This window comes from Calliopsis andreniformis, chromosome 12 (assembly GCF_051401765.1).
Source record: "Calliopsis andreniformis isolate RMS-2024a chromosome 12, iyCalAndr_principal, whole genome shotgun sequence".
Classification (NCBI taxonomy): Eukaryota; Metazoa; Arthropoda; class Insecta; order Hymenoptera; family Andrenidae; genus Calliopsis; species Calliopsis andreniformis.
This window is the reverse complement of record NC_135073.1, coordinates 15,609,432-15,631,776: the sequence shown is the minus strand read 5'-3', so window position 1 is coordinate 15,631,776 and position 22,345 is coordinate 15,609,432. Positions and strand designations below refer to the sequence as shown.

Below are 22,345 nucleotides of genomic sequence, written 5' to 3'. Positions count from 1 at the left end.
GGCGAAAGCTGTTACGCAGCCGCCGGAACCGACGTTAACGTCGATATTTCCCTGTAAACGACCACTCTGTTTCCCATCCCCCTCTCGTTCCCTGGGACGACCGAGATTTTCCAGGTCCGACTGGCCGCGCGCCAACGGCCAAAGTGGTTTTCTGTCTGAAAGAGTAACGGGGCTTGGCGTGAACGTGTTCTCGGGCCCGTGTTTTATGGACGAAAACCGTCATCGAACATTTTTTTGCCCCCGATGCGCTCTTCATGGTCACGTCGTTGGAGATTACATGCCATCAGCGCGGGAGTTTTTCATGATTTTTGCTTCGGGAAGTGTTGGAGTCTCGATCAGAAGTATTTTGAGCCATTGAGTTTGTCGTTGGGTCACTATTTGGGGCGACACTGAGTGGACTGTATTTAAGAGGGGTTATTTTACTTACCTTTACTTTCTTGAAAAAGAAGAATTGGTCAGTGTGTACTAGACCTTTAGTCAAACTGATAAAATTGTTCTATCGTGTTCTAACTGCGTCGCTGCCCCATTGTACATGGTACATAGTCTAGTATTCTCTAAGTTTTCAATCAGTACCATCAAATCTCAATTACAGTCACCCCCTGTCTTCCATTCTCACAGATTACCCGCGAAGAAGTTCGAGGCCGCGTTCCTCGCGCAGCGCCAACAACGTCCAATTTTAATCCCGGAATTACTTCCATTTTATTCCAATTTTCTTGCATTTAAACCGTCTAAGCGAGTTTACCTTGGCAATATCATTGCCGAGGAGAGCGTCGCGCAGGCGACGGTTGACGTTGAGGGGCGCGGGGGTGGACGAGGGAGAAGAAAGCGCAAGGACGAGGGCCGAAACGTGGAAGGTGGGCGGAGATGGTGGGTCGCAGAATGGAGAAGGTGGAAGTACCTACTCTAATAAATTTACGACCTAAAATGGTTAAGCCGCGTTAGCCCCGTTCTTTATATTTCCGCGCGAGAGAAGAGTGGGAGGGGTTGAGAGGCACCACCAGCCACGAGAGTCTTCTTCGTCGGATAGGAGAGAAGAGGAACGACCTTGTGTACGCGACGAGCATCGTCGTTGGTAGGAAAAGGGCCGACGGGGAGCCAAGGAGCGAGGAAAGGCGGGGGAAGACAGGACGAGAAGAAGTGGATACATAAGAGATACGAAGGGAAATTCGCTTATTTTCCCATCATTTCGACGTGGCATCTTGTCCACGGCCTTTCCTCATCCACGCAGCCAGGAAAGAAAATTGCTTCTCGTCCTCGAGAGCGGAATATCGTCCTGATGAGCCTCGGGAATGCCTCGATATCCGTCCCCCCACTGCATCCCCGCGCCACCCCTGCTCACACCGACGTCATCCTGCACAGCCTGTGTTCCATTCCATCCACGGTTTTCGGCCGTTTCCCTTTCGTTTCTCGTTCACCGACGTCGACGGGACATTCAATTTGTTCGTTATTTATTATTCGAACGCGACACTTCTCGCCTCGTTGCAGCGAGAAGCCAAGAGGAGCGGGAGGGATGGCAGGGGGGGATGATGAGCCGAGGGAATTCAGGGAGTTAAACGGGAAATTATGGAGTGGATTACATAATAAAACGAGGTGGAGAGGAACGCTCCATTGACGGTGAGCTGAGACACAGCGACGAGGATGAGGTGCTGTTTTCTTTGGGGAGGCGCGCGCGCGCACGAGACGCGTTCCGTCGCCAGCCAGAGAGGAGGATATTTGCCGCGACGGAAGTCTTCCTGGGAAATCCGATTTCGGGATCTGCAGATTCTCGCGAAATCGGATTGGTTTAGTCGTTGTATCCTGCTATCAGGGACGAGTGGCTGTGTAAACGATAGGAATTTCTCCTTCAACTTACTCAGCCTATTAGTTCAAGTAAGCACGTTAGGACCGTCCTGTAATCGTTCACTTTCTTTAGAGTTTCTCAACTGCAACCAGACTTATTAACTTGAAACCATATCTGAAGACCTAGGTGGGTTGAGTGACTTCTGAGAATGTGTGTGAGCGAAAGGAGAAGTGTGAGTAAAATATTCTTGAGTGTATGAAACTTTTATTTATCTCAGATATAGAGCTCCAATCTTATTTTGAGATCCCATTTCCAAGAATTATGTGCTAGAATCTAGAAACTCAAACAGACACCACTGTATTCATTTGGTCCTCTTTTTATTATAATAGCTATGAAAGCTATTAACTAACCACAGCAACCCACAGCGATTCTTAGTCCACGTAAGCGTGACTTTGCGACTTTGCCTGGATCCGAAAAAAGGACAGCACGAGTCTGACCGATCATTCATGCTACCATCGTTGGATCCCCTGTCCTGTTCACCTCTACCATCGACTTCCTACGCGTATTCGTCACGGACACACTCAATAGGGCCTATCGTCGTGTCTCCGCGGCGCTGAATAATTCATAAGGCGAGAGAAGCCAGCAGCCGATACTTATCGCGATAGACTTTAGCGGGCTGCCAACAGCAGCCATGTTACAATAAAGAAATCAACATGGCCGACCAGTCCCTTTCATCCCTCTCCTCGTTACCGTTCCTGCTCGCCCTTCTTGCTTGGGTCCACCTTGGAGGAGCGCCGTCACGTCGCTCACTTTCGATTTCGCCCCGCAGCCTCGTTACCCTCTTGATGTCGAAGAAGGGTGGTGGCCCCGCACGGACTCACCCTTCTTACCACCTTTTCTTACCCCGCGCTGCCTCCAGGGGTGGACCGCCCCGCCCAGAGAGACATTTCTCCGCGACCCTCCTTTCGGGGCTCGAAAACGGCCGAGGAGAGGAATCGAAGAAACGTCGAAACCTAGGGGGGATTGGAGAGAGAGGTCACGAGGCCTGAAGAAAAGGAGAAGAAAGGGGGTGGCTGAGACAGACGAAGAAAGGGGAGTTTGAAAAAGGGGATAAGGGAGGTTCGGCAGCGACTTTTCTCGCCTCGCGACGCCAAAGGAACTCCATTTTCTGGTTACCCTCCGTTAGGGGTTGTCTCTCCCTTTCGAACTCCCCGTGGATCCTCCTCCACGCTCGCTCCTCGTGGCAAAAATTCCTCGATTGACTCCCAGTCACGTTCTGCGCCTGTCCTCGCGACTTGTCAATTTTGAGCGAGCTGAACTGCGATTTCTACCCTCAGCTCACTTTCACTTCGATTTGCTTGTCTTGGGACTTCTTTTAATAGAAGACAAAGAAAACTTCAATACTAAGATTCTAGTTTCCAGAAGACGAAGCTATTATTCTTAAGTCTATCCAGGGTTAAATAGAAAGATTGAGGTAATGAGTGTTATTCCCATTGTTTCAGGTGTGGTTTCAAAACAGACGAGCAAAATGGCGTAGACAGGAGAAGATGGAAGCCGCGAGACTCGGTCTTAGTGAATACCACCACGCAGCCAATATGAGGTAATTTTCACGAGAATTATACAAAATGCATGTATTTAATTGGCTGTGTCGATTAAGCATGATTCACTGTCTCTCTCGCAGAAACGTGGCTGGCCCAGCTCTGGGTCTACCTGGAGATCCTTGGCTCACTCCTCCAGGATTACTTAGCGCACTTCCTGGCTTCTTGGCTGCACCTCATTCAGGCTACCCCAGCTATTTGACGTCCCCCAGACGACTGCCGTCGCCACCGAACGTCGCCGCCGTTGGAAACGCCGTTCCAGGTGAGATATTATTGCTAATATCGTCTTGTCTAAGGTACAGAGATAGTAGAAGAACTTACAAGTAAAAACACTTTGCTACAGATACTGTAGAAAAATGTTGAAACCACTATAGATATAGAAAGACTTTGAAAATTCGTAAATTCAAAATTTGAATATTCGAAAATTTGAATATTCAAAAATTTGAATATTCGAAAATTTGAATATTCAAAAATTTGAAAAGTTGGAAATTGAAGAATTTGAAAATTGGTCCGTGGGAGATACAGAGACCGCCTCTGAAGGGTGAAAAGTACCAACTTTCCAAATTCCTAATTTCTGAACCTCAGTTTTCCCTACAAACAACTGTTGACATCCTGCTTTAACGATTCGTAGGATATTCAAGCAAGAACCATTGGCTTTGTCGACAGGAACACTAACTGCAGGTATGACGAGCATAGGAAACGGCGGTCACGTTCCAGCAACGCCACCGAGTCCGCCAGGTCACGACCCACGCACGACGAGCATCCAGGCTCTGAGAATGCGAGCCAAAGAACACGTCGAGAGCATCACCAAAGGGCTGCAGATGGTCTGAAGTTTAACGTGCAACCGAGGATGGCTGCACCCTGCATTCGACCACACGCTGGTCGCGTTCCTGACACCGTGGGCGTGACCAGAAGCGAAGCTACTCTACCTTCGACCCTTGGAACCCCGAAGAATGTCCAGTGACAGTCCGACAGATCCACAAACGCGCCCTCCCGTGTCCACTTTGCGAGCGGGAACCACTCGAACTCGTCGTTTCTATTCCACTGGGACGTTTTTATCGGATATCGAACACGATGAGAAGTACAAGGACCTCCGCGATGAAAAAGAGACGATTATCGTTCGAGGCTGATCTCAGTGGTAATCGAGAACTGGCTGGCTCCTGGTCCGGTTAATTACCTGCCTGATTGGTAAATCAAATTTGTTATATCGAACGGAGCATGTTCGAGATCTCGGTGACAGCGGAGACTTTCGATCCGAGCTCGATTGTCCTTTCTCTGGTTTGGTCAGTTCGGTGCCGTGTACTATAATTCACGAGAGTAGTGCAATAAGGGAGACTGAGGTCAGAGACGCCGAGACTTTTTGTATCGTCACGGAGGGAGAGTAGGTTTAAGATCCCAAAGACAAGTTCTGGTCAGCTCCAGAACTGCGAACCATCTAACTTTCTGAACGATACAGCTCAGTAAGTAATATATTGCATATAGTTTTAAATGGAAAATGGAGTTTCTTGAGAACCCTTGGGAGGATTTCTTAGATGAGGATTCTATTTTGCGTGCGTCGGAAAAACGACGAGAAATCTGAGAGTGAATGTTGCTCCATAATTTAACAACACAGTTTCAAATAACAAGTTTCAGCGATAAATTCTAAACATGGATCCACGACTTTAATAAGATTCCCTTAACTGAGAGGCGAGCACTCGCTACTCCGAATCAATTAGGAGACACTAAATACACGAACGATGTATCTCGACGAAATAAATTGGTACAAATGCAAACCGTGAAGGGTCAGTGGCCCAGGCCGAACTGTCGTTTTCTCCGTGAACAGCTGTATCCGATATACAATTAGCATAATTGTTTGATAATCATGTACCTCGGATGGAAGCGCGAGATCGAGAATAGCGACACCGACGCGCGTTTAATCCCGACACTTGTCACTCGTCTCTATCAGGCACCGAATCAGGGAAGACAAACGTCCACTTTCCTGTCGAGTTTCATTCGGCTCCCGATGCAGAGACGAGCGTCGAGTGTCCCAGACCCAACACAGCGAACTCTTCCAGAAATCGTTTAGTCGATCGCTCGATAAAGGAGGCCATCGAGGCTGAATCGAGCCGCGGCGAAGCTCGGTTACCGAGAGACTAGATAAATATCTCTTGTAGAATATAGATTCCAAGGTACAGAGATGGAGGCAGACGCATTTTGACATAAACAATATTCTGCAGTATTAATACGTTAAGACGAGAATTGTGCATAAGTAATAAACGATTAACAGTATGCGAGGCAGTGCGCTTGGAAGCTGATCGGTTGGATTGAAGAGTAGATTGGAAGAGGCTGGATGGAAGGAGAGATAAAGAAGTGACTTTGGTAGAATTCTTAAAGTTAATGGAACCAGTGATTCAGAATATTCTAAGTTAATAGTTTTCTACCCCTTCCAGTTTTCTCCCTCCTTTTATTTGAGCCCAAAGTTCTTATTTCCCCTTCTTCCAGCAAATTTCCAAATTTTTGGAACAATATATCATACTGAGATCCTTAGGTCAGCTTCCACGCGCGGTGGAGAAAAGTAGAGGGTGAAGAAAGACCGTAGAGACAGTTACCCACCCCCGAACGTCTATTTGTATATATACCTGCTCGTGATAAAATAAAATTTGATGTACATATTTAATCATACACACGTCGTTTGAAGTGATCGATCCCTCTGACCGTAATAAACTTACAAAGGAAGTCGGAACGATCGGGATGAAATTGCACGTTTTGCAAGAGCCCTTGATGAAACGTCCCTTTCCTCCAGCTCTAAATGGCTCTTTTTTCTATAGGAACTCGTCCCAATCGAACTGTTATTTCCCAAGGCATCGTTCGATACGTTTATAACGCATCGATATCCGCAGAAAAAGTGATCGCAGAGAACCGGGATTCGACGAAACTCGAGGCCACGACTGCGCAGTCACAGACTCCACGGATTTTTAATTGTTCCGCGCGAGGTCGCGAGTATTTGTTAAAGAATTAGCATTTCAAAGAACGACTTCAATTAAAGCTTAATTAATTTCGCGGGGAAACGCCAAGCCGAGACGGGGCACCGCGCATCTCGTTACCCGTCTTACTTTCGACTTAATTGAAATCGAAGATCTGCCTGGGACAAACCGAAGAAGTTGAGGTGTTAGAGAAAGGCGGAGGAAATTATTAAAAAATCCTTTGACGAAGCCTTTTAAAATTACAATTAATAATGCATGATGAAAATTTAACGAACTTCTCACCTCCAACAACAAAAAAAAAAAACTAAAAAAGTCTCTTTACTAAATTCACTGTTTCATAACAATAACACTATTCCCAAAAATCAAATATCAATTAAAATAATAGTACCTATACGTCTCCATAAAACCTTCACAATAGCTCAAAGTCACTCACCTTTAAAAACCCATCAAACCCTAGGCACTCTCTATATTCCCCCGCGAAAGTGTTAATAAAAACGGTAGACGCGTACCCCCTCTCCCTGCCCCCCTTCCCCACCAAACAGAATCAAATTATAATCGTCAAACGCGAGCACCCCCTAATCCATCATGCCAGAGCACGGTGGTACAAAGGATCGTTTGAAAATCTGTAAAAGCGAAAAATCCCGACGATGACCAGACGCGTTGACTGGTTATCTCTGACGAAGAGCCAGGCTGAGGGAGGTGGAGGGAGGGAGGCCAGGAAAAAAGCGGCGTGCAGCGACGGGGCGTGAAAGGATTCGACATTAACAGCACCAACAACGCCGGCCCGCTGGAACAATGGTGCTGAATGGTCCCTGAACGATTAGGTATTCCAATCGGCGCGTTAGGGGTCGCTGTGAAGTGCGGCGGCGGTGGCGGCGACGGCGGAGGGTTGGAAGGGGCTGGTGGCGATAAGAGGGTGGCAGAACTCGCCCAATAAAATGGTAATTCCTGTTTGCCGAAGTTAACCATGCGAGCGAGCCTGGAGATTCGAGTCCATGCGTACTCTCTAACTCCAAAGACTAATAATACCTCGGAAGGGGGCGCGGGGAAGGGGCCGGGAGAGGGGTGCGGAGCGGCAACAGTGATATAGTTGTACGGAAGAAGCCGTGAAAGCGATCGGTGGTCTTGAACCGAGTAGAGTTCGACGCGTGAGGAGCGCGCGAGGAATGGGGAGCCCTTTGGGGTGGAAAAATAGAGGGGCTAGTTGGATAGACAGCCCCTTCGCAGTGGACTTCGTAGCATCCGTTCCATTAACTCTTTGGCTACGGCTTTATTGGCGATGCTTGAAAACGGGGTGCTCGATTGCGAGGCTTCCGTCTTGAGATCGAGACACGTGCATGATTCGGTTAACGAATCGCTTTCAGGAGGGCGCTGGAGGTGAGGAACTAATATCCATTAATTACGTGCCGCGTAATTGGTTAGACATAACTGACCAGGTGACCAATACGCGACACGTCGCGTTAAGGAGCGGCGCGGAGATTGGGGGCGGCGGGCAATCTCTTAAGGGTTGAAATTGGCACGGAAATCGTGGCTTTATTAAATTTGTTTAGGGACAGGTGAGGGGATGGGGGCGGGTGAGAGCGGCGGAGGACCCAGATTCCGAGAGAGCCGACGTCGTCTGTCTAATATTGCTCGATGCCTGGCCTGCCTAACCTTATTGCCTTCGACAAAGTAAAGAACCGACAAGAGACCTCGAATAAGACCAGTTTAGGAGACCAAGCAGATCAATGAAACACCAGACCAGCGGGGCGGAATGTTCAAACAGTCCCGAAGACAATTCGGTGGCTACGATGGAAATGGATACCGAGGGTCGGGGACAAGGGGCTGTTCCTAAGATCTTGGATCTGATCTCGAAACTACGGACCTCTGTTTGCTTCCATTTTTCTGTTCATTGTCGTGTGCAAGCGGTTCAATTGACTTCCACTTTGTGGAATTGCGGAGGGCCATGAAAGTAGCAGCTATTTGCAGATGAAAGGACCATTATGTCTGGAATATTTTATTACTAATCCTTATTTACTTTTATGCTTCTGATTTCAAAAATACTCTCATTAGACCAAGTCCACAGGAGAAGTAGAATTGAACTCACCCCCTGTCCTAAAACAGCATCTCGAATTAGAGGGAAGCTGAGGAGACCGAAAAGGGAAAGGAAGCCAGTGACGGCGAAAAACGCGGCGTCGCGGGCGAGGATGCACCAGCGACGCCCCTCGAGCCGACTATTTAGCATTATTAATTAGAGCCAAAGTCATTCTAAGTTGGCAAGTACATAAGCAGAAATAATATTTGCACGGGCGTTCATTAGACGGTGGCGGAGAGCACGAGATGGCGCCGCAAACGGGACGGAATCTCATTAAAATAACCTTGCCTTTCCTTCTCGCCAACCCTTCTTCTCCCCCCCGTGGCAGCTTTTGTCGCGGCAAAGCGAAAGGAACAAGAGGAAAAAAAGGGAAGAGCAGAAGAAATAAAATGTCGGGTAGGAGGGGATGAACAAAGTGAACCACCACTCTCTGTCCTCCGTCGGCCACTTTCCTCCTGTTTAACCCTCCTCGAGCGTGCACGAGAGACGCAGGCGACGCAGGAAGGAGATGGCGAAACGGGGGTAGAGGAGAGGGGGTGGGGAGAACGAGTTACCGGGGGTAGTTTGGCTACCACTAGGTAACTTAAATGAAAGTCGCGGTTACCCCCTTAACGCGAAAATACGCTGAGGGAAAATTTCGTTTTTTCACCCTGATTAATGTAATACCCGACGCTGCTGCTGCCACGCTGCTGGCCACGCTAATTGGTCATTCTCTGCCTCGGCTTTGATTCTTCTCCTCGCCCTGCTGCCTTCGCCGTCCTGCACGCCGCAGCTTTCGCCTCGTGTACCTCGCGTGCACGCGCCAGCGACGGTCTATCCTCCCGGGAACGGCTGGGAAATAAATTTTCCCCGCATGGCGGATTAAAAGACACTTGGTCGCGGGTCATGTTTGAGGGAACCGCACCAGCGATCGCGGGGGCGGAGGATTTCCGCGGAATTTTCGTGCTATAGAAGTTAAAACGAGTAATCGCGGAATAACAGAGAGCACTTTATTAGGTTTCAATTTAAACGAGGATGATTTTTTGCGACGTCTATTACGACAGTTATTCTGCCTTCTTTGCGAGCATGAAGGAGGAATTAAACTCGCACCCTTTAACGACTGCGGTTTTCATTTATTTCGAAGGAAGGTGGTTTTTACAATACACCGTTTTCGCCGCGTGTTTAAGCAGCGTCTATAAAAGAAAATAAATTCGTCTTCATTATTCTATTTGTTTTATATCCACCTCTGAATTTCGATTGGAATATTACAAAGCGCCGTGTGTGCCAGCGTGATTCGGTTACACCCAACGTAAAATCAATCATGTAGCATTGAACAATAACTTCCGCGCAAAGCTCAAACGGACTTCCCTCATTGTGGCCGTTCCCTTGATCATACAAAATAAAATTTTGTATGATCAATTCGCAGGACGAAAACTCGGCGAGCCTCTAACGAAATAAATAAATATCTAATTTTCTGTCACAGAACGTAAACCCATGAGCGAACGTCGCCAGCCGTCGAGCGGGATTAACAACCGAGAACGCATGAATTTTCAAACCCCATCGAGCTCAACAGCGCAAAGTTTTTCCGTCAGTCGTTCGACTGGCTATTTTTCACCCGCGCCCGTCCATTATAAATATAATCCACTTGTCCGCCATTCGACGGCAATCAAAATCTGCATTTCCAGGGAATTTATCATTATAATACTACCAAACGGTAATCCGTTAAAAGCTCCAAGCGCACAGACACACGTTCCCTTAACAATCATTTTTTCCACACGCACGCACGCACGCACACACAGAAACACAGAGGCTACAACAGGGCAGCGTTCCAGTTCCCCGAGAAAGGTCATAAATTGCGCAGCGGTGCAATAAAGGGATAATAAAGTCGCAGATAACGTCGCATCGACGCTTTAATTAAACAATTTCGCCAGGTGGACGGTTGTTCGGTAATTGGGAAAAAATCCGTGGAACCGCTATCGAGGCATAGAAGGGCGACTTCCGGATGGTCGGGTCACGGGCACGAGGGGTTGGGTCAGTAAGGGGGTGGCGATGGTAGCGACGATAGGGGGTCGGGAGGGCGAGGGTGGTAGAGAAGTTCCGAAATGAGTACCCGTGCAAATACGCCAGGATTGTTTCTGCCGCTAATTGCTCGGTTTTTTGCAGGGGCTCGGCCAACAATCGATTTGCATTTCAAAGGTAGCCCGGCATAAAAATAAAATGCGCCCCGTTAAAAGTTGACTGGCGGCGGCCAGCGTCCCTGTGTGCGTGCCGATACCGTGTATCTTCCCGATCGTACGTGCAGGCGACGCACACGGCTGGAACGGACGCTCGCGGACGACAAATTGCATAAAACTCGTGCCCGGATTAAAGCCGTCGATGGAACAACGTCGATTCGCGCGCTTTTTTCCGTCGAACGGCCCCGATGATTGTTCCTGAATCTAATGTTTTCCAAGTTCCGCGCGCTCGTGTCGCGACACTTGCCCCCTCCGCCGCATCGGGAATTAATCGAATAGGACTGTCTTAGAGATTGCGTTCGATCCAGCTGACTTGTGGGATGCTTTAGTAGCTGTAGGTGTCGCGTACTAATCAAGTTTTGAATAACAGATTATAAGAATCTAGTAGTTTATTATTAATTACCCGTATTTAATTTCCTGCCTGTTTTAAACTAAGAAATAAATAAACGGAAGTGGAAATAAATAAACTGTTTGAGAAAACGAAGGGTTGAAAAAATTTGCGGGAGGTATTGGGTTAACCAGGAGCAATTTTAACGCGTGGCTATTCGAAGGGTTCGTCGAGGAGATCAGACAGGGTGAGAGCGACCCCCGCAGGATGAATATTTCGTTTCCTGTGCCGCTGGCTGGACCCGTGCTGTATTTGATTTTACGCAGTACGCATGGGGGCGGTTTCCACGAACGTTAATTATCAGTGACCACCTACAGTCCCATTACATTCCAATCGACCCCTTAATCGACGCATGATTGGTGTACTAATTGATTGCTACTCCGTAATTATAACGGTGCACTGCCAGACACCGGTATCGAAACCTGTCAACCATCGAGAAGCGGTCGCCTGGAACTGTATACAATCGAACCTGTTATTAGGTCAAAGTACGAAATTTCTGTGGCAAAATGTCATTATCTGTGCTGCGCGACATGTGAGCTTCAATGTAGAATATTAACAAGAAAGTTGAGCACCCTTCCATTAGACATTATTATTGTCTGAAAGGATTTCTCCAGAGAATATGTAAATTCTTCTGAAGAAACTAACTATTCTGTACCTTAAACGTATTATTGAAACTAGTAAAACTTGTACAGAAGAAAGTTGATAAAAGAATGATGCACAAAGGGAAGAACCCCAAATCTCAACCCCTTTCTACTTAAAACTCGCTCAGAGCAGGTGCTGGCACGTAGCGGCGGGAATATGAACAAAATCCTATTTCTACCGAAAGATCGATAAAGTATCGGTAAAAATCTTACCACGGTCGGTATAACTGTACCAAAAATAGATAATACAGAACCTCATTTTTACCATCTTAAACTCCATCGGTAAGATTTTCGTCGGTAAAATCAAGCAGATTTTTCCAATCTCGCGAACCAAATCATACGAAAATTTGTTCATTTTCCCTGTGCCTGATCGATTCTTATCGCGCAGTTACTTAAAGACATCATTCTAAACAACAGTACATGCAAATTCCAATAACTGAATGTCCAATTCGGTAATCAGAGCAATCCCTAAAGCTCGTTAACGGTATTAAAACGCATTAATCACGGAGATTTCTGTATCGCCGCACATTCATTATTACATCAAATGTCTGCGGCTCCAATTATTTCAAATTATCCATATAGAAATTAATCCTATTGACACGCGGTGGTCTCTGATCCCACTCGTTAAAACGGTTCTAATGAAACGGCCCCCGATTCCAGCCCTCCGCTAAAACGCATCCGCCATAATCGCGCTGTTTACAATTAGTAACATTAATTCGACGTGATTTTCAGTCCGCATACGCTCAGCCTGGGATGGAGCGAGAGGCACGGGAATTTGTATAGAATTTCATTAAGCCAACGGTTAGCCACTCATCGAACCGTAGAACGTAACCAGCGGTCGGATTTGTACCAATTATTAGAAAATGTATATATAAGCGGCTTTGCGCGATCCACGGCTCGGTTTGGCAAATATTTGATGCCTCTCCATTGGACACCTCTGGTCGTCTGAATACCTTGCACATGGCTGCCGTGAATATTTCTATCTCTCGGATAAATTGAATCAATCCTCCGTGGAAATTAGCGAGAACGAACAATGCTCTCCACCATTCGTACTTCCGAATCTGTTTCCCAGTTTCTTTATTCAATTGGTGGCCTAAGGATCAGACTACAAGTGACTCCTCTATCTTTTATCACTACTACTAAAAGTTTGATATGTACAGTTTTACGTTAAGGTATAATTTGAAATTAAATCAAATTCTGAAAATTTAGACCTGCACTATCATTATCCTGAGTCCTTCAATTTAGAAGAGTCCTCCACAGAACGTAATCTACAGAACGATTTAAAGTCTCCTTCAGCGTTAAGAGACTGCGTTCTAGCCCACGGTCGAAGCGCGAGTCGAATTCGCGATTTTTCACGTCGAGGACCGCGGCGCGAAACAAAAATGTCCGTCGGAAAAAAAACGAAGGGAAAGAAAAATTGGGGAATATAGAAAAGCACGGTCGGAAAAACGTGTCGCGTACAGGTCGTGGCTCGCTATGGAACGCGACGTCAGCGTTATTCGTTTTTCCTTCTTCCTCCCAGCCGAGGCGCGATCCTTTCGTCTCTATCGCTGTTCGTCGCGTCCACATGCACGCGGAGGCTCGCAACGCGCGCGCATTTTTTTCTCTAATCTAATCTATCGACAATTTGACGGGCGAAAAACTCGCCGCCATTTTTGCAACCCTCCCCGTCCCACCCCCGGCCCCGAAGCCTGCACCCTTCGACAGCCCCTCCGCCTCCCTGCTCGCGGCCTCACCCCTACCACCCCCACGTGGCGCGGCATAAAGCTATTAAAATTCATAACCCCGGACATACGCCGAGGGGTTAAAACGCGTAGCGTTCTACGCGGATTCAGGGGTAGAAGGCGGAGGAGGTCGGTGAAAGGAGGTGGGGTGTCCAGGTGGGTGGCCGAAGGGGTGGTCAGGGCTCAAAATGAAGTAACCGAATTTGCGGACTCGTGCTCCATGCCTGTAGCAAAACAAGAGACTCCGTTGCCCTGGCAAGCCGCCCGCGGCTGGATTTTGAATATGCATTGCTTCTCGGTGCACTGTCGCATCCATATACATGGGAACACGTCTTTGTGACCGTGTTCTGTGACTGTGGTGTAGCCGGAGAGCCCAGGGAGAGCGACAGAGTCGGGGACACTGGCGGAAGGGGTTGGTTATGTCCGGAGAACGGGCAGACAATGGGGCCCTATTGGATTATACTGACCTCTTTGGCCCGGCCGAGCGGTGCAAATCTCCATTAAAAACTTCGAATTGCAGGCTGTGCCCGCTTCGTCGCCGAACGCGCGCTGATTCGCGGCGGACAGCTTCACGGTGCCCTGATATCGCGCGAGAGGGTTGACGAGACGTGGCGGTGTCTCGAGGAACTGGAGTTCTTACCATTTTTCCATCTGCTGGGGTTCGAGAAGACTCTTCCTTGGGACCAAGAACAGAGTGGGCTATAAATCTTATAGAATGCTTTCTCGCTGTAGACTCGTAGCTCACTGACCAGTTTATAGTTAAGATCAAGTTTCTAAGGACAACTTATTTGGTGTAAGTCATTTGAAGGTGTAGTGAGTGTAGCAGTTTATAACGAGACGATATTGCAAATTGAGTCTCACACCTCACTCGTGATCACGGAAAATAGGAAATAGATTAACTTCGGTCTTTAAACCGAAATTATTACGCGGATAGAGCGAAACGATCTCCACCCACGCACAGACAACTCCGAGATCAGCTTACGCTCGTTTTACGCGTGCAATATTATAACAGCCGCGTCCTCGTTGCGAGTGCGGTTTAAATCGTTACGAAACGTTCGAAAATTTCGGAGCGACGTCCCCTCGGGGACGGGCCGACAATAGTACCAGCGGCCTCATCAAGTAAAATCATCGTCACCAAAACTCGCAGATGGCTAAGCGTAACACGTTCGACCCTCCTTCCCCTGGTCGTCCAGGCCCGTCCACCCCCGCGTGCTCCTTCCCCTCACCAATTCAGCCGCGTAATCTACTTTTCGTTTTGACCGTGAATGTCGTTAGCACGTTATGAAACTCATTAATCTCGCGAATACTGCCCAACAATTTCGGCCAGCGTAAACGCGCCATTGAATTGCTTCCCAACCTCTCTGATGGCGAAAATTCCGCCGAGCTGTTCTCTTTCTTTCCCCTCGATATCTCGTCGATCGACGATACGTTGCCCCGACAATGGTACTTTCAGCCTGTTGCCGAAAATTTCACAGACAGTGAATCGTCATTTTACTAGAATTCAACTGGTATCAAGATTACCTAAAAGTTGATAAGTAGTACAGTTTACTTATTACCAGACATGGTCAGTTCAAAGTGTCAGTCACAGGTGGCCATTTGCACCAACGACCTCCTCCGTCTTTATCCCCTATGTATCGTCGCCTGGACGTGTGAACCGTCAGCTTAGGTGCACCTTGCAGGTTTGTCCAGCACTGCCTGCGTCCTATAAACACAATTTTAGTTTCAGTTCTCTCGTAACCTTGAAGCCTTAAGGAGTATTTTTTTACGCTGTTCACAAAAAATAATTAAGCTAAGCTAAAAGGATGCTGGAATCAGTATCAACTGATCGACTGATCAACAAACCGTCGAAAGCAGATGAAAGTCAACAGGCTCGCTAATGCCCAGAATCGGTCGGCTGGGCGTTTAAGAAGGAATTACCCGTGAGAATGGGTCCGCGAGGGCGTCCGATTGAAGCTTCGCGAGCATATCCCCTCAAGCAGAGACACCCGCGCGGCCAGGTACACGGTAATGAACTCTTCAGGATCTCAGGGGGGATTTTTCGTGAGTACCCCGAGCGGGCCTGCAACCTCTTTTTTCCTTGACACCTTGAATGGTGTTAGTTCTAACGCCTATAGATCAGCTCGGCCAGGCCACTAAGATTGTTGTGGAGGGCCATCCGCCGCGTCCCCGGATCCCCGAGTTTCGCAAATTCGGTTCATTTGCCGCATTGTGCGCGGCTTAACGGAGAAATGAGACCCACTCGAGGGCGAGGAGGGAGGGGGCACGAGAGGAGATCGGCTGAACGGGAGATAGACCGAGGAGAGAGTAGGAGAGAGAGGAACCGCGGCAAAGAAGGTTGAAGTTTACCGACGAGTGCCTTGACGGGAAGCCAGGGGTGGACCAGCCGCCACTTGACACGCACCTTCTTCGACCTGATGCACTTGTCTGCGACGCTGCGTTCGTTTTCGAGCCTATCGGCGGGCTTTGATGAACCCTGCGACGGGGTAGCGCGAACTGGGGAGGATCGACGCGTTCTCGGGATTCGACGTTATTCCAGTGAGCTGTTAATACTTATTGTTAGTTGCTGGGCAGAGCTGGTGAGGTTGTACCCGAGATACAGTCTGCAATAGTGGTAATTTTCCATATATAAGGAATACGTTGATTCTGTTGGTGATTATGATTAGTTTGGCCAACAATACGCTACTACATAAAAAACTGCTCATAAAATCAGTTCCTTCCTCTTTTTTTAGACTCCTCTAATAAGTTTAGTATACTTGCGCACATATGAAGCAGCGATTATAAAACAATATTTGTGGTCCTAATCTGCCTGGCCTGGTTTATAGGAACCCATATGAAAGACGAAATTATGGACATGTTTCTTTAATCAAGGTAATTGGAGAGGAATGGTTATCGATTGATTTGATTACAGACGTTACCAAAGTGGAAGCGTGTTATCCGCAGGTGACACGGTTATAGTCGCCGCGATACCGAAGTTCAGTAATTTACAGGTAATACGATTAAAGCGCCCGTGAGATTAGAACTTTGCAAATTGGTCGCTTCATATGACATATGACAAAATAATTGCTTTAGCGTTACTTAGCAGCCACGAGTATTTTAATCGTATTATTCCATATTTATAAATGGTCACGTCGATATCGAAACGTTCTCCATCTGTGTTCCCTTTTCTCCCATTTAATAACGACTCATTTTTTTCCGTGCGTCGAATAACGAGCGTTGACACGTTTCCCTTCCTTCCGGCCAGCTAGGAATCGTCGGTTAAATATCTGATCGAAAATACAAGTCATTACTTATCGCCGGTCAGGAAATGGTAATAACAATGATCAGAATAATTTCATACGGGGGCGAAAGAAAAAAGGGAGTAAAATGTATTCTTTTTTTTTTAGACGAAACGCGCTAGCAATTACGATCCTTATCGCTTGCGCGCTCGTACTCGGGGCCCGAGCAAAATGAAAAAACATCGCGTGCGATTTATAACATATCGAATCGCAAAACGCGCGACCAGCGATTTCCTTCGTTTGTACCGGGACGCGTGAACGAACGATATATTAATCATCCACGCGTTTCAACGAAAAGTTGATGGAATCATGGAATATTAATTGTGATGCAAATACGGCGACGCGCGTGCAATCGAAAACACGATACCTGAGCATCGGCTGTACTGTAACGTTCTCTGGGCCTCAAAAATATTCGAATATCAGCGTTCTAGCTGGGAGAAAATTTAGTTCTGATTTGGTACAATTACTTGTTTCATTTATTCTGGCTTTTAGTAATGGAAACCTGTATGTAAATCTACAGTAAAGTTAATACTGAAAAATGTGATTTTATTTAAAATGTACATGAAAGATAAATCCACCTAGTTGGCTTTCAGTCATTTAGAATAGCAGAACTCACATCGTAAATAATTAGTTAATAACAGAGATAGGATTCGATTCGCCCGATTTCCATCGAAAAGGGCACGCGATCGATCCTGATAACAGCGACATCGTTCGGTCCAATCTAGTCATCAAAAATTACCCCCTAAAAAATCCTCTAACGCCGGCGAAAAAAGGAGAGAGCGAGCCTTGCCGAGCAGTTATTAGTTTTGCCAGCCGGAGAGCTTAAGTTTTAAGCCGGAAATCAATGCGCCCGGTCGGACGGCTTTGTAAGCTTCCTCGTATGACGGTTTTAACGAGTGCGAGTCGCGTAAAAGTGACGAAGCGTCCTGGTCGACCAAAAAATCCTCAAACATCTTCCAACCCCTCCCTTCCACCCCTGAACGCACTGGGCCCCTGGTTTCCGATTTTCACTTCTCAATTAAACCCCGCCTAGATGCATCAGCGTTTCAACATCTCTTTCCACGAAACCAAACGAGATACCTCTGGACCAGTTTCTGGTTTCAAATGACACATTGAGTATGGAGAAGCATTGCGATTAATGAAATTATGTGTTACTTCAGTTGGGTAGGATATTTTCAGATCTGAATAGGGAAATTAAAAACTGTTTTCCAAGAGAAGTCTACTCATCCTTTTACAGATCAGCAGACATAATATGAAATACGAAAACCAAAGGGGTCGAAATTTAACCCCTCATAAAAGACGAAACATAGAGGATTCTTTTTGGAATCTCGAAAATTTGGAGTATAATCAAAATGAACTCACGGTAGAAGAATATCTGGACGTGCGTCAGAGTTAATTACCGCTAACCAAGAAAGTCCTTGAATACTTCTGGCCAGCTTCATCTTAGAGTCCCGAGGTCTTGCTCGCTTTTCAATTAAGCGGCGCGCCGTGATTAATTTCCACGGACGATCCAGCTCTCGGCAGCAAACTGAATGGGATGCACCTAAGTATCGATCAACGGCGGAGGAGGAGGGACGGTGACTCTTTTCATCGTTCCGATCACGAGTCTGATACGTAAGTTGGTAATTTAATCAAGAATCGTGGCCCCGCGGGCCACGTCAAACAGCTCGCAGCCATCCAGAGCGGTGACAGATATATTAGCTACGACCCAATAGACAGCAGTCCAGGTTACATTATTCGACTGGTAGATCTCTACGACAAACACAACATCAATTTTTCCCATGCTGCCTCCCTTCCCGCACGGCAGGGGTTCTCAGAACTAGCCACCGTTCCAGGGGTAGTTCTACCTCCACCCTTCTCCGTCGCTCTCTCTTGATGTCAACTGTGTTTGCGCGGATCCTCCCTTTGGATAAACGTGACGCATCCGGAGAGAAATCATTGATTCTGTCGGGAATGTTTATCGAATTTCGACGAACGCTCCTTTCTACGACTTTCTGGGTCCACTTATTGGAAATGAGTCTGAGCTTCTTATTTATTATTATTGGTAAGTGACAGACTTGGAGCAGGAGAACCATATTGTAAATCTTGGACAGACTTTGCTATATTTTTTAACTGAAGAAGGAAATTGAGGGACTCATCGATGGGTATGTCTCAATAATTGTCAAATTAGTCTCTGATTTTTTTTGGATGGCAAGAGGCTAATGAAAATTTAAGAACACTAAAGATTAAAACGATAGAATATGATTATATGGATTTATCTTCGTGCTTATGATAATTTTTAGAAATCTGATAGAAATGCAAGACTTTACGACGCCCGTAATTACCCACATTTTTAACGATTCACGCAGTTATTACTAAAGCTTATTAGGGAACATTAAATGTGAAGTCTTTTCGCCTTTACGAGGAAACGAACCACGTGATACGGCGTATCGCGAGCACGGTCATCCGGCTGAGAATTTTGTGGAAGAAGAACCGAGATTTACATGTGGCCGAGTGTATATTCGAGCGTGTATGAGCGTAGAGACTCGCCCCGTGAGCGTGTAGACGCGGATACGTAAGTGAAAACAGGACGAAAATGGGAAGCGCTGAACTGGTATAAACAAGGGTCGCATGCAATATTAGGGGCATTAAGTCGCCATAAAGAGCGCATTAGGGGTGCGCCCGAGCCCTCGAGGGGTAGTTTAGCGTTTAATTGTCCCACCCCGTGTATCAAAGGTTTCGATTTCTGCTTGACTACGCGCGTTATAAATCCACGTACGCTCGCCGTTTCGCACGTTTATACGTGATCCCCACGTTATTGTTATACTTAAGAACATACATTCATTAAAATTCCATTAACATTTAAAACACCTGTCTGCAAATCTTTCGCATACAAATCAATCAGCATCACACTTAAACACACAATTCATCTATTCACTACAAATCCATAAATCAGTAACCTAAAAATCACCCCCAAAAAGTACCCCAAAAAATGCCAACTTCCCCGAAATATTACTCATCCCCCAGAAACCACTCCACTTCGACATCCCAGAAGAGGAACTCGCCCAAAACCGAGTTACTCTCGGCGATTCTATCCCGACGATGACGAAACCGTATTTGCCCGCGTTCACGCACACCCACGCAACCCATTCTGGCAAAGACACGGCAGAGGAACAGGCTGGAGCCGCGTAGACAGCGGCGTGCTCGCGCGCGCCCGCGCTCGCGTGTGTAGACATTATATGTGAGGGGTACCCCGAAACGTATAAGAGGAACAGGCGAATACCCAAGTTGCTATTGAACCGATTTTGAGCAAATATCACTTGAAGCAGGTCGGGGAGATCCGCGATGCCGTAGTGACGGGGTAGTTGGTGGTTGCTAGAGGAGGCGGGGGTGGTTGGGGGAGGGTGGAAAGGGGCTCGGAGGGGGAGGCGGCAAAGGGACCAGGAGGTAAGGGTGCTCGGGGGGGCGGAGGAGCAGAGACAGGAGCAGAGAGAGCTCACAAGCCCTTCGGCAAATTTCATAACCGAACTTGTCGTATTTGCCCAGATTATTTCAATATATTCGACTCAAGCCGGGAATCTGTTTGCGAGCGAGTGTATGCGTGAATGGAACTTGCCGCGGTCGCCGCGTCCGCTATGTGCGGTTCCATCTATCTTCGCAGCTACCCTGTGCTCGTCCTCGATGAAACGTTACGTGGTCCACGCACACCAGCGAAGCCTAGAACGCCTCGTTGATACAGCTTTTTAAGGAAATTCTCGCCACCGCTGGAAAAAGCGCGACCGCGACCCCTGTCGAGTAGAGGGCCCCTGCAGGGCGGAATTGTCGTAGCCGGGATCACGGAACCGCGTTATTATATTTGGCGATAGCATTCCGTGTCTTCCAACGAAGACGTGGAAACTTTAATAAAATGGTTTTCAAGGGGTTACTTGAGAGAGGTGTCTCCTCGGTTTGCTGCCATTCCGAGCGGTTTTTGGGGTTACTGATGGCTGTTGCAATATGATGAGGTAAGGCTGAGGAGATATAACTGTGCAGCTGTACCTACTATTATACCTAACTGTAAGTAATACTAGAAATATCAAACGAGCAAATACGATGCTTTTATTAGTTTCAAAATTTATCGATCTAGTATTCAATTCAATCTTAAGTACGTGTAATCTTCTTTTTTTTTTGGCGAAAAAATTTCCACCCTTCATTTTAGGATAATATCGCCAATAGTTCTCATTGGCAGTGTAGGGTTCGGAGAAATCAATATCGTTCATTGGAGAACGATCAATTTTGTTATCATTAGCTCCAGCTCACGCGACCAGATTGATTCGTTGATCCGTCAAATTGGCAGGAAATGGAGCGGTGCGTTCATGAAGTCGCGCTAATTAAATAAAAGGACGAAATCGAGGAGAGAGGCGTCCGTACACGTGCCGACACGTGTGCACGCCTTTTGCTGCCCTGTCGACAGTTTAGTATAATGTATTATTAGTTCGTGGAACGCGATGTATATTAGTACCAGACCCGTGGAGAGATTCGGGAATCAATTAAATAACAATGGCTGCTCGTTAATCTCTCGTCGAGACCGCAGACGCGACTGTCTACCCGATACGATCCCGCGATCGTTTAATTACACCTACTTCGCGCTTCAGCGTTCGTCACTGTCGATGGTCGATGGCTGAATTTGATCACCTTCCGTTCCTGGTGTGTAACACGGTGGTTTTAGTATGACTAAATGTACGAAAATTTAGAGGGGATATCTTAAATACGAAACAGAACTCGGTGATAATTTATTTACTGTTCTCTCTGAAGCTCTGTAATTAACTCTTTTTTAAAGAATAATATTCAAACTTTAAGAGAACCCAATTTTATATAGCTACATACTGAGTTATTAATTAAACATGTTACCCTAGTTTTAGTTACTTATGACTCTACTTATGACTCACAAATTGAGTTCCTTTTGCTTGGAGAAGGCAAGTGAATCTCGAAAAGCTTAAGTTTACCAGGCCTTAGAATCAAAGATATAAGGTAGTCGGTTCTAAAAGAGAGGAAGGAAGAGTAATAATTGACGACAGACAGCTGATTCGAGTTAAAATTAAATTCCCTCTCTCGACGGACACGTTAGGCGGATAATCAGGATTCGAGGATCGGTGTAGACGGCAGCCTCCATTGTTTCATTCGATTTACACCCGTGCTCCATACCCGTAATACAGAACCTGCAATTTACAGGAGAATGAAAAGTTAAGCCCGTGCAGGAGGCTCAGGGGTGGCGTGCAGACAATGGGCCCTGGCTTTAAAATCTCTCCGGCAAACAAATGGGAAAGCCCGGCTCAAAACGTAATTGAGATATTGAGATCTGATTAAGATGAAATCAATAACACCGGGGACCGGTTGCCGCATTCTGCCTCGTCCTACATTTCTCTCTGTTCACCGAATCTTCGACGATCTCCGATCTACAAGGGTGGGGGCGGCGCGCGGTCCTCGTCGATGGAATACTTTCAATTTCTCTCGGCGAATTCGACGAGTTCAAAGCGACGTGCTCGAGCACAAAAGGGTTTAAGGACCGTACGCCAGAGTGTATTAAGCGAGCTCCTCGACGACGACGAATCTTACGCAGAAATCGGCTGATGCTTGTGACCTTAATTGTGGGAGGATCCTATAGACTCAGCGTACTGCTTTCGTGAAATATTTCTACCCCATGACTTGAAACATATCGTGGTAAACACTG

The 22,345-nt window shown here is 46.9% G+C and overlaps 1 protein-coding gene across 1 annotated transcript in view; it reads left to right on the top strand.

Moving 5' to 3' along the window:
* LOC143185696 (retinal homeobox protein Rx1) overlaps positions 1 to 4,343 on the top strand; it is a 31,641-nt gene extending 27,298 nt beyond the window's left edge. The window contains exons 3-5 of the mRNA XM_076388892.1: positions 3,283 to 3,380; positions 3,462 to 3,640; positions 4,045 to 4,343. Of these exons, the coding sequence (XP_076245007.1) occupies positions 3,283 to 3,380; positions 3,462 to 3,640; positions 4,045 to 4,208 (441 nt within the window). The 3' untranslated portion in view covers positions 4,209 to 4,343. The remainder of the gene's footprint in view (positions 1 to 3,282; positions 3,381 to 3,461; positions 3,641 to 4,044) is intronic.
* Positions 4,344 to 22,345: the final 18,002 nt, after the last annotated feature.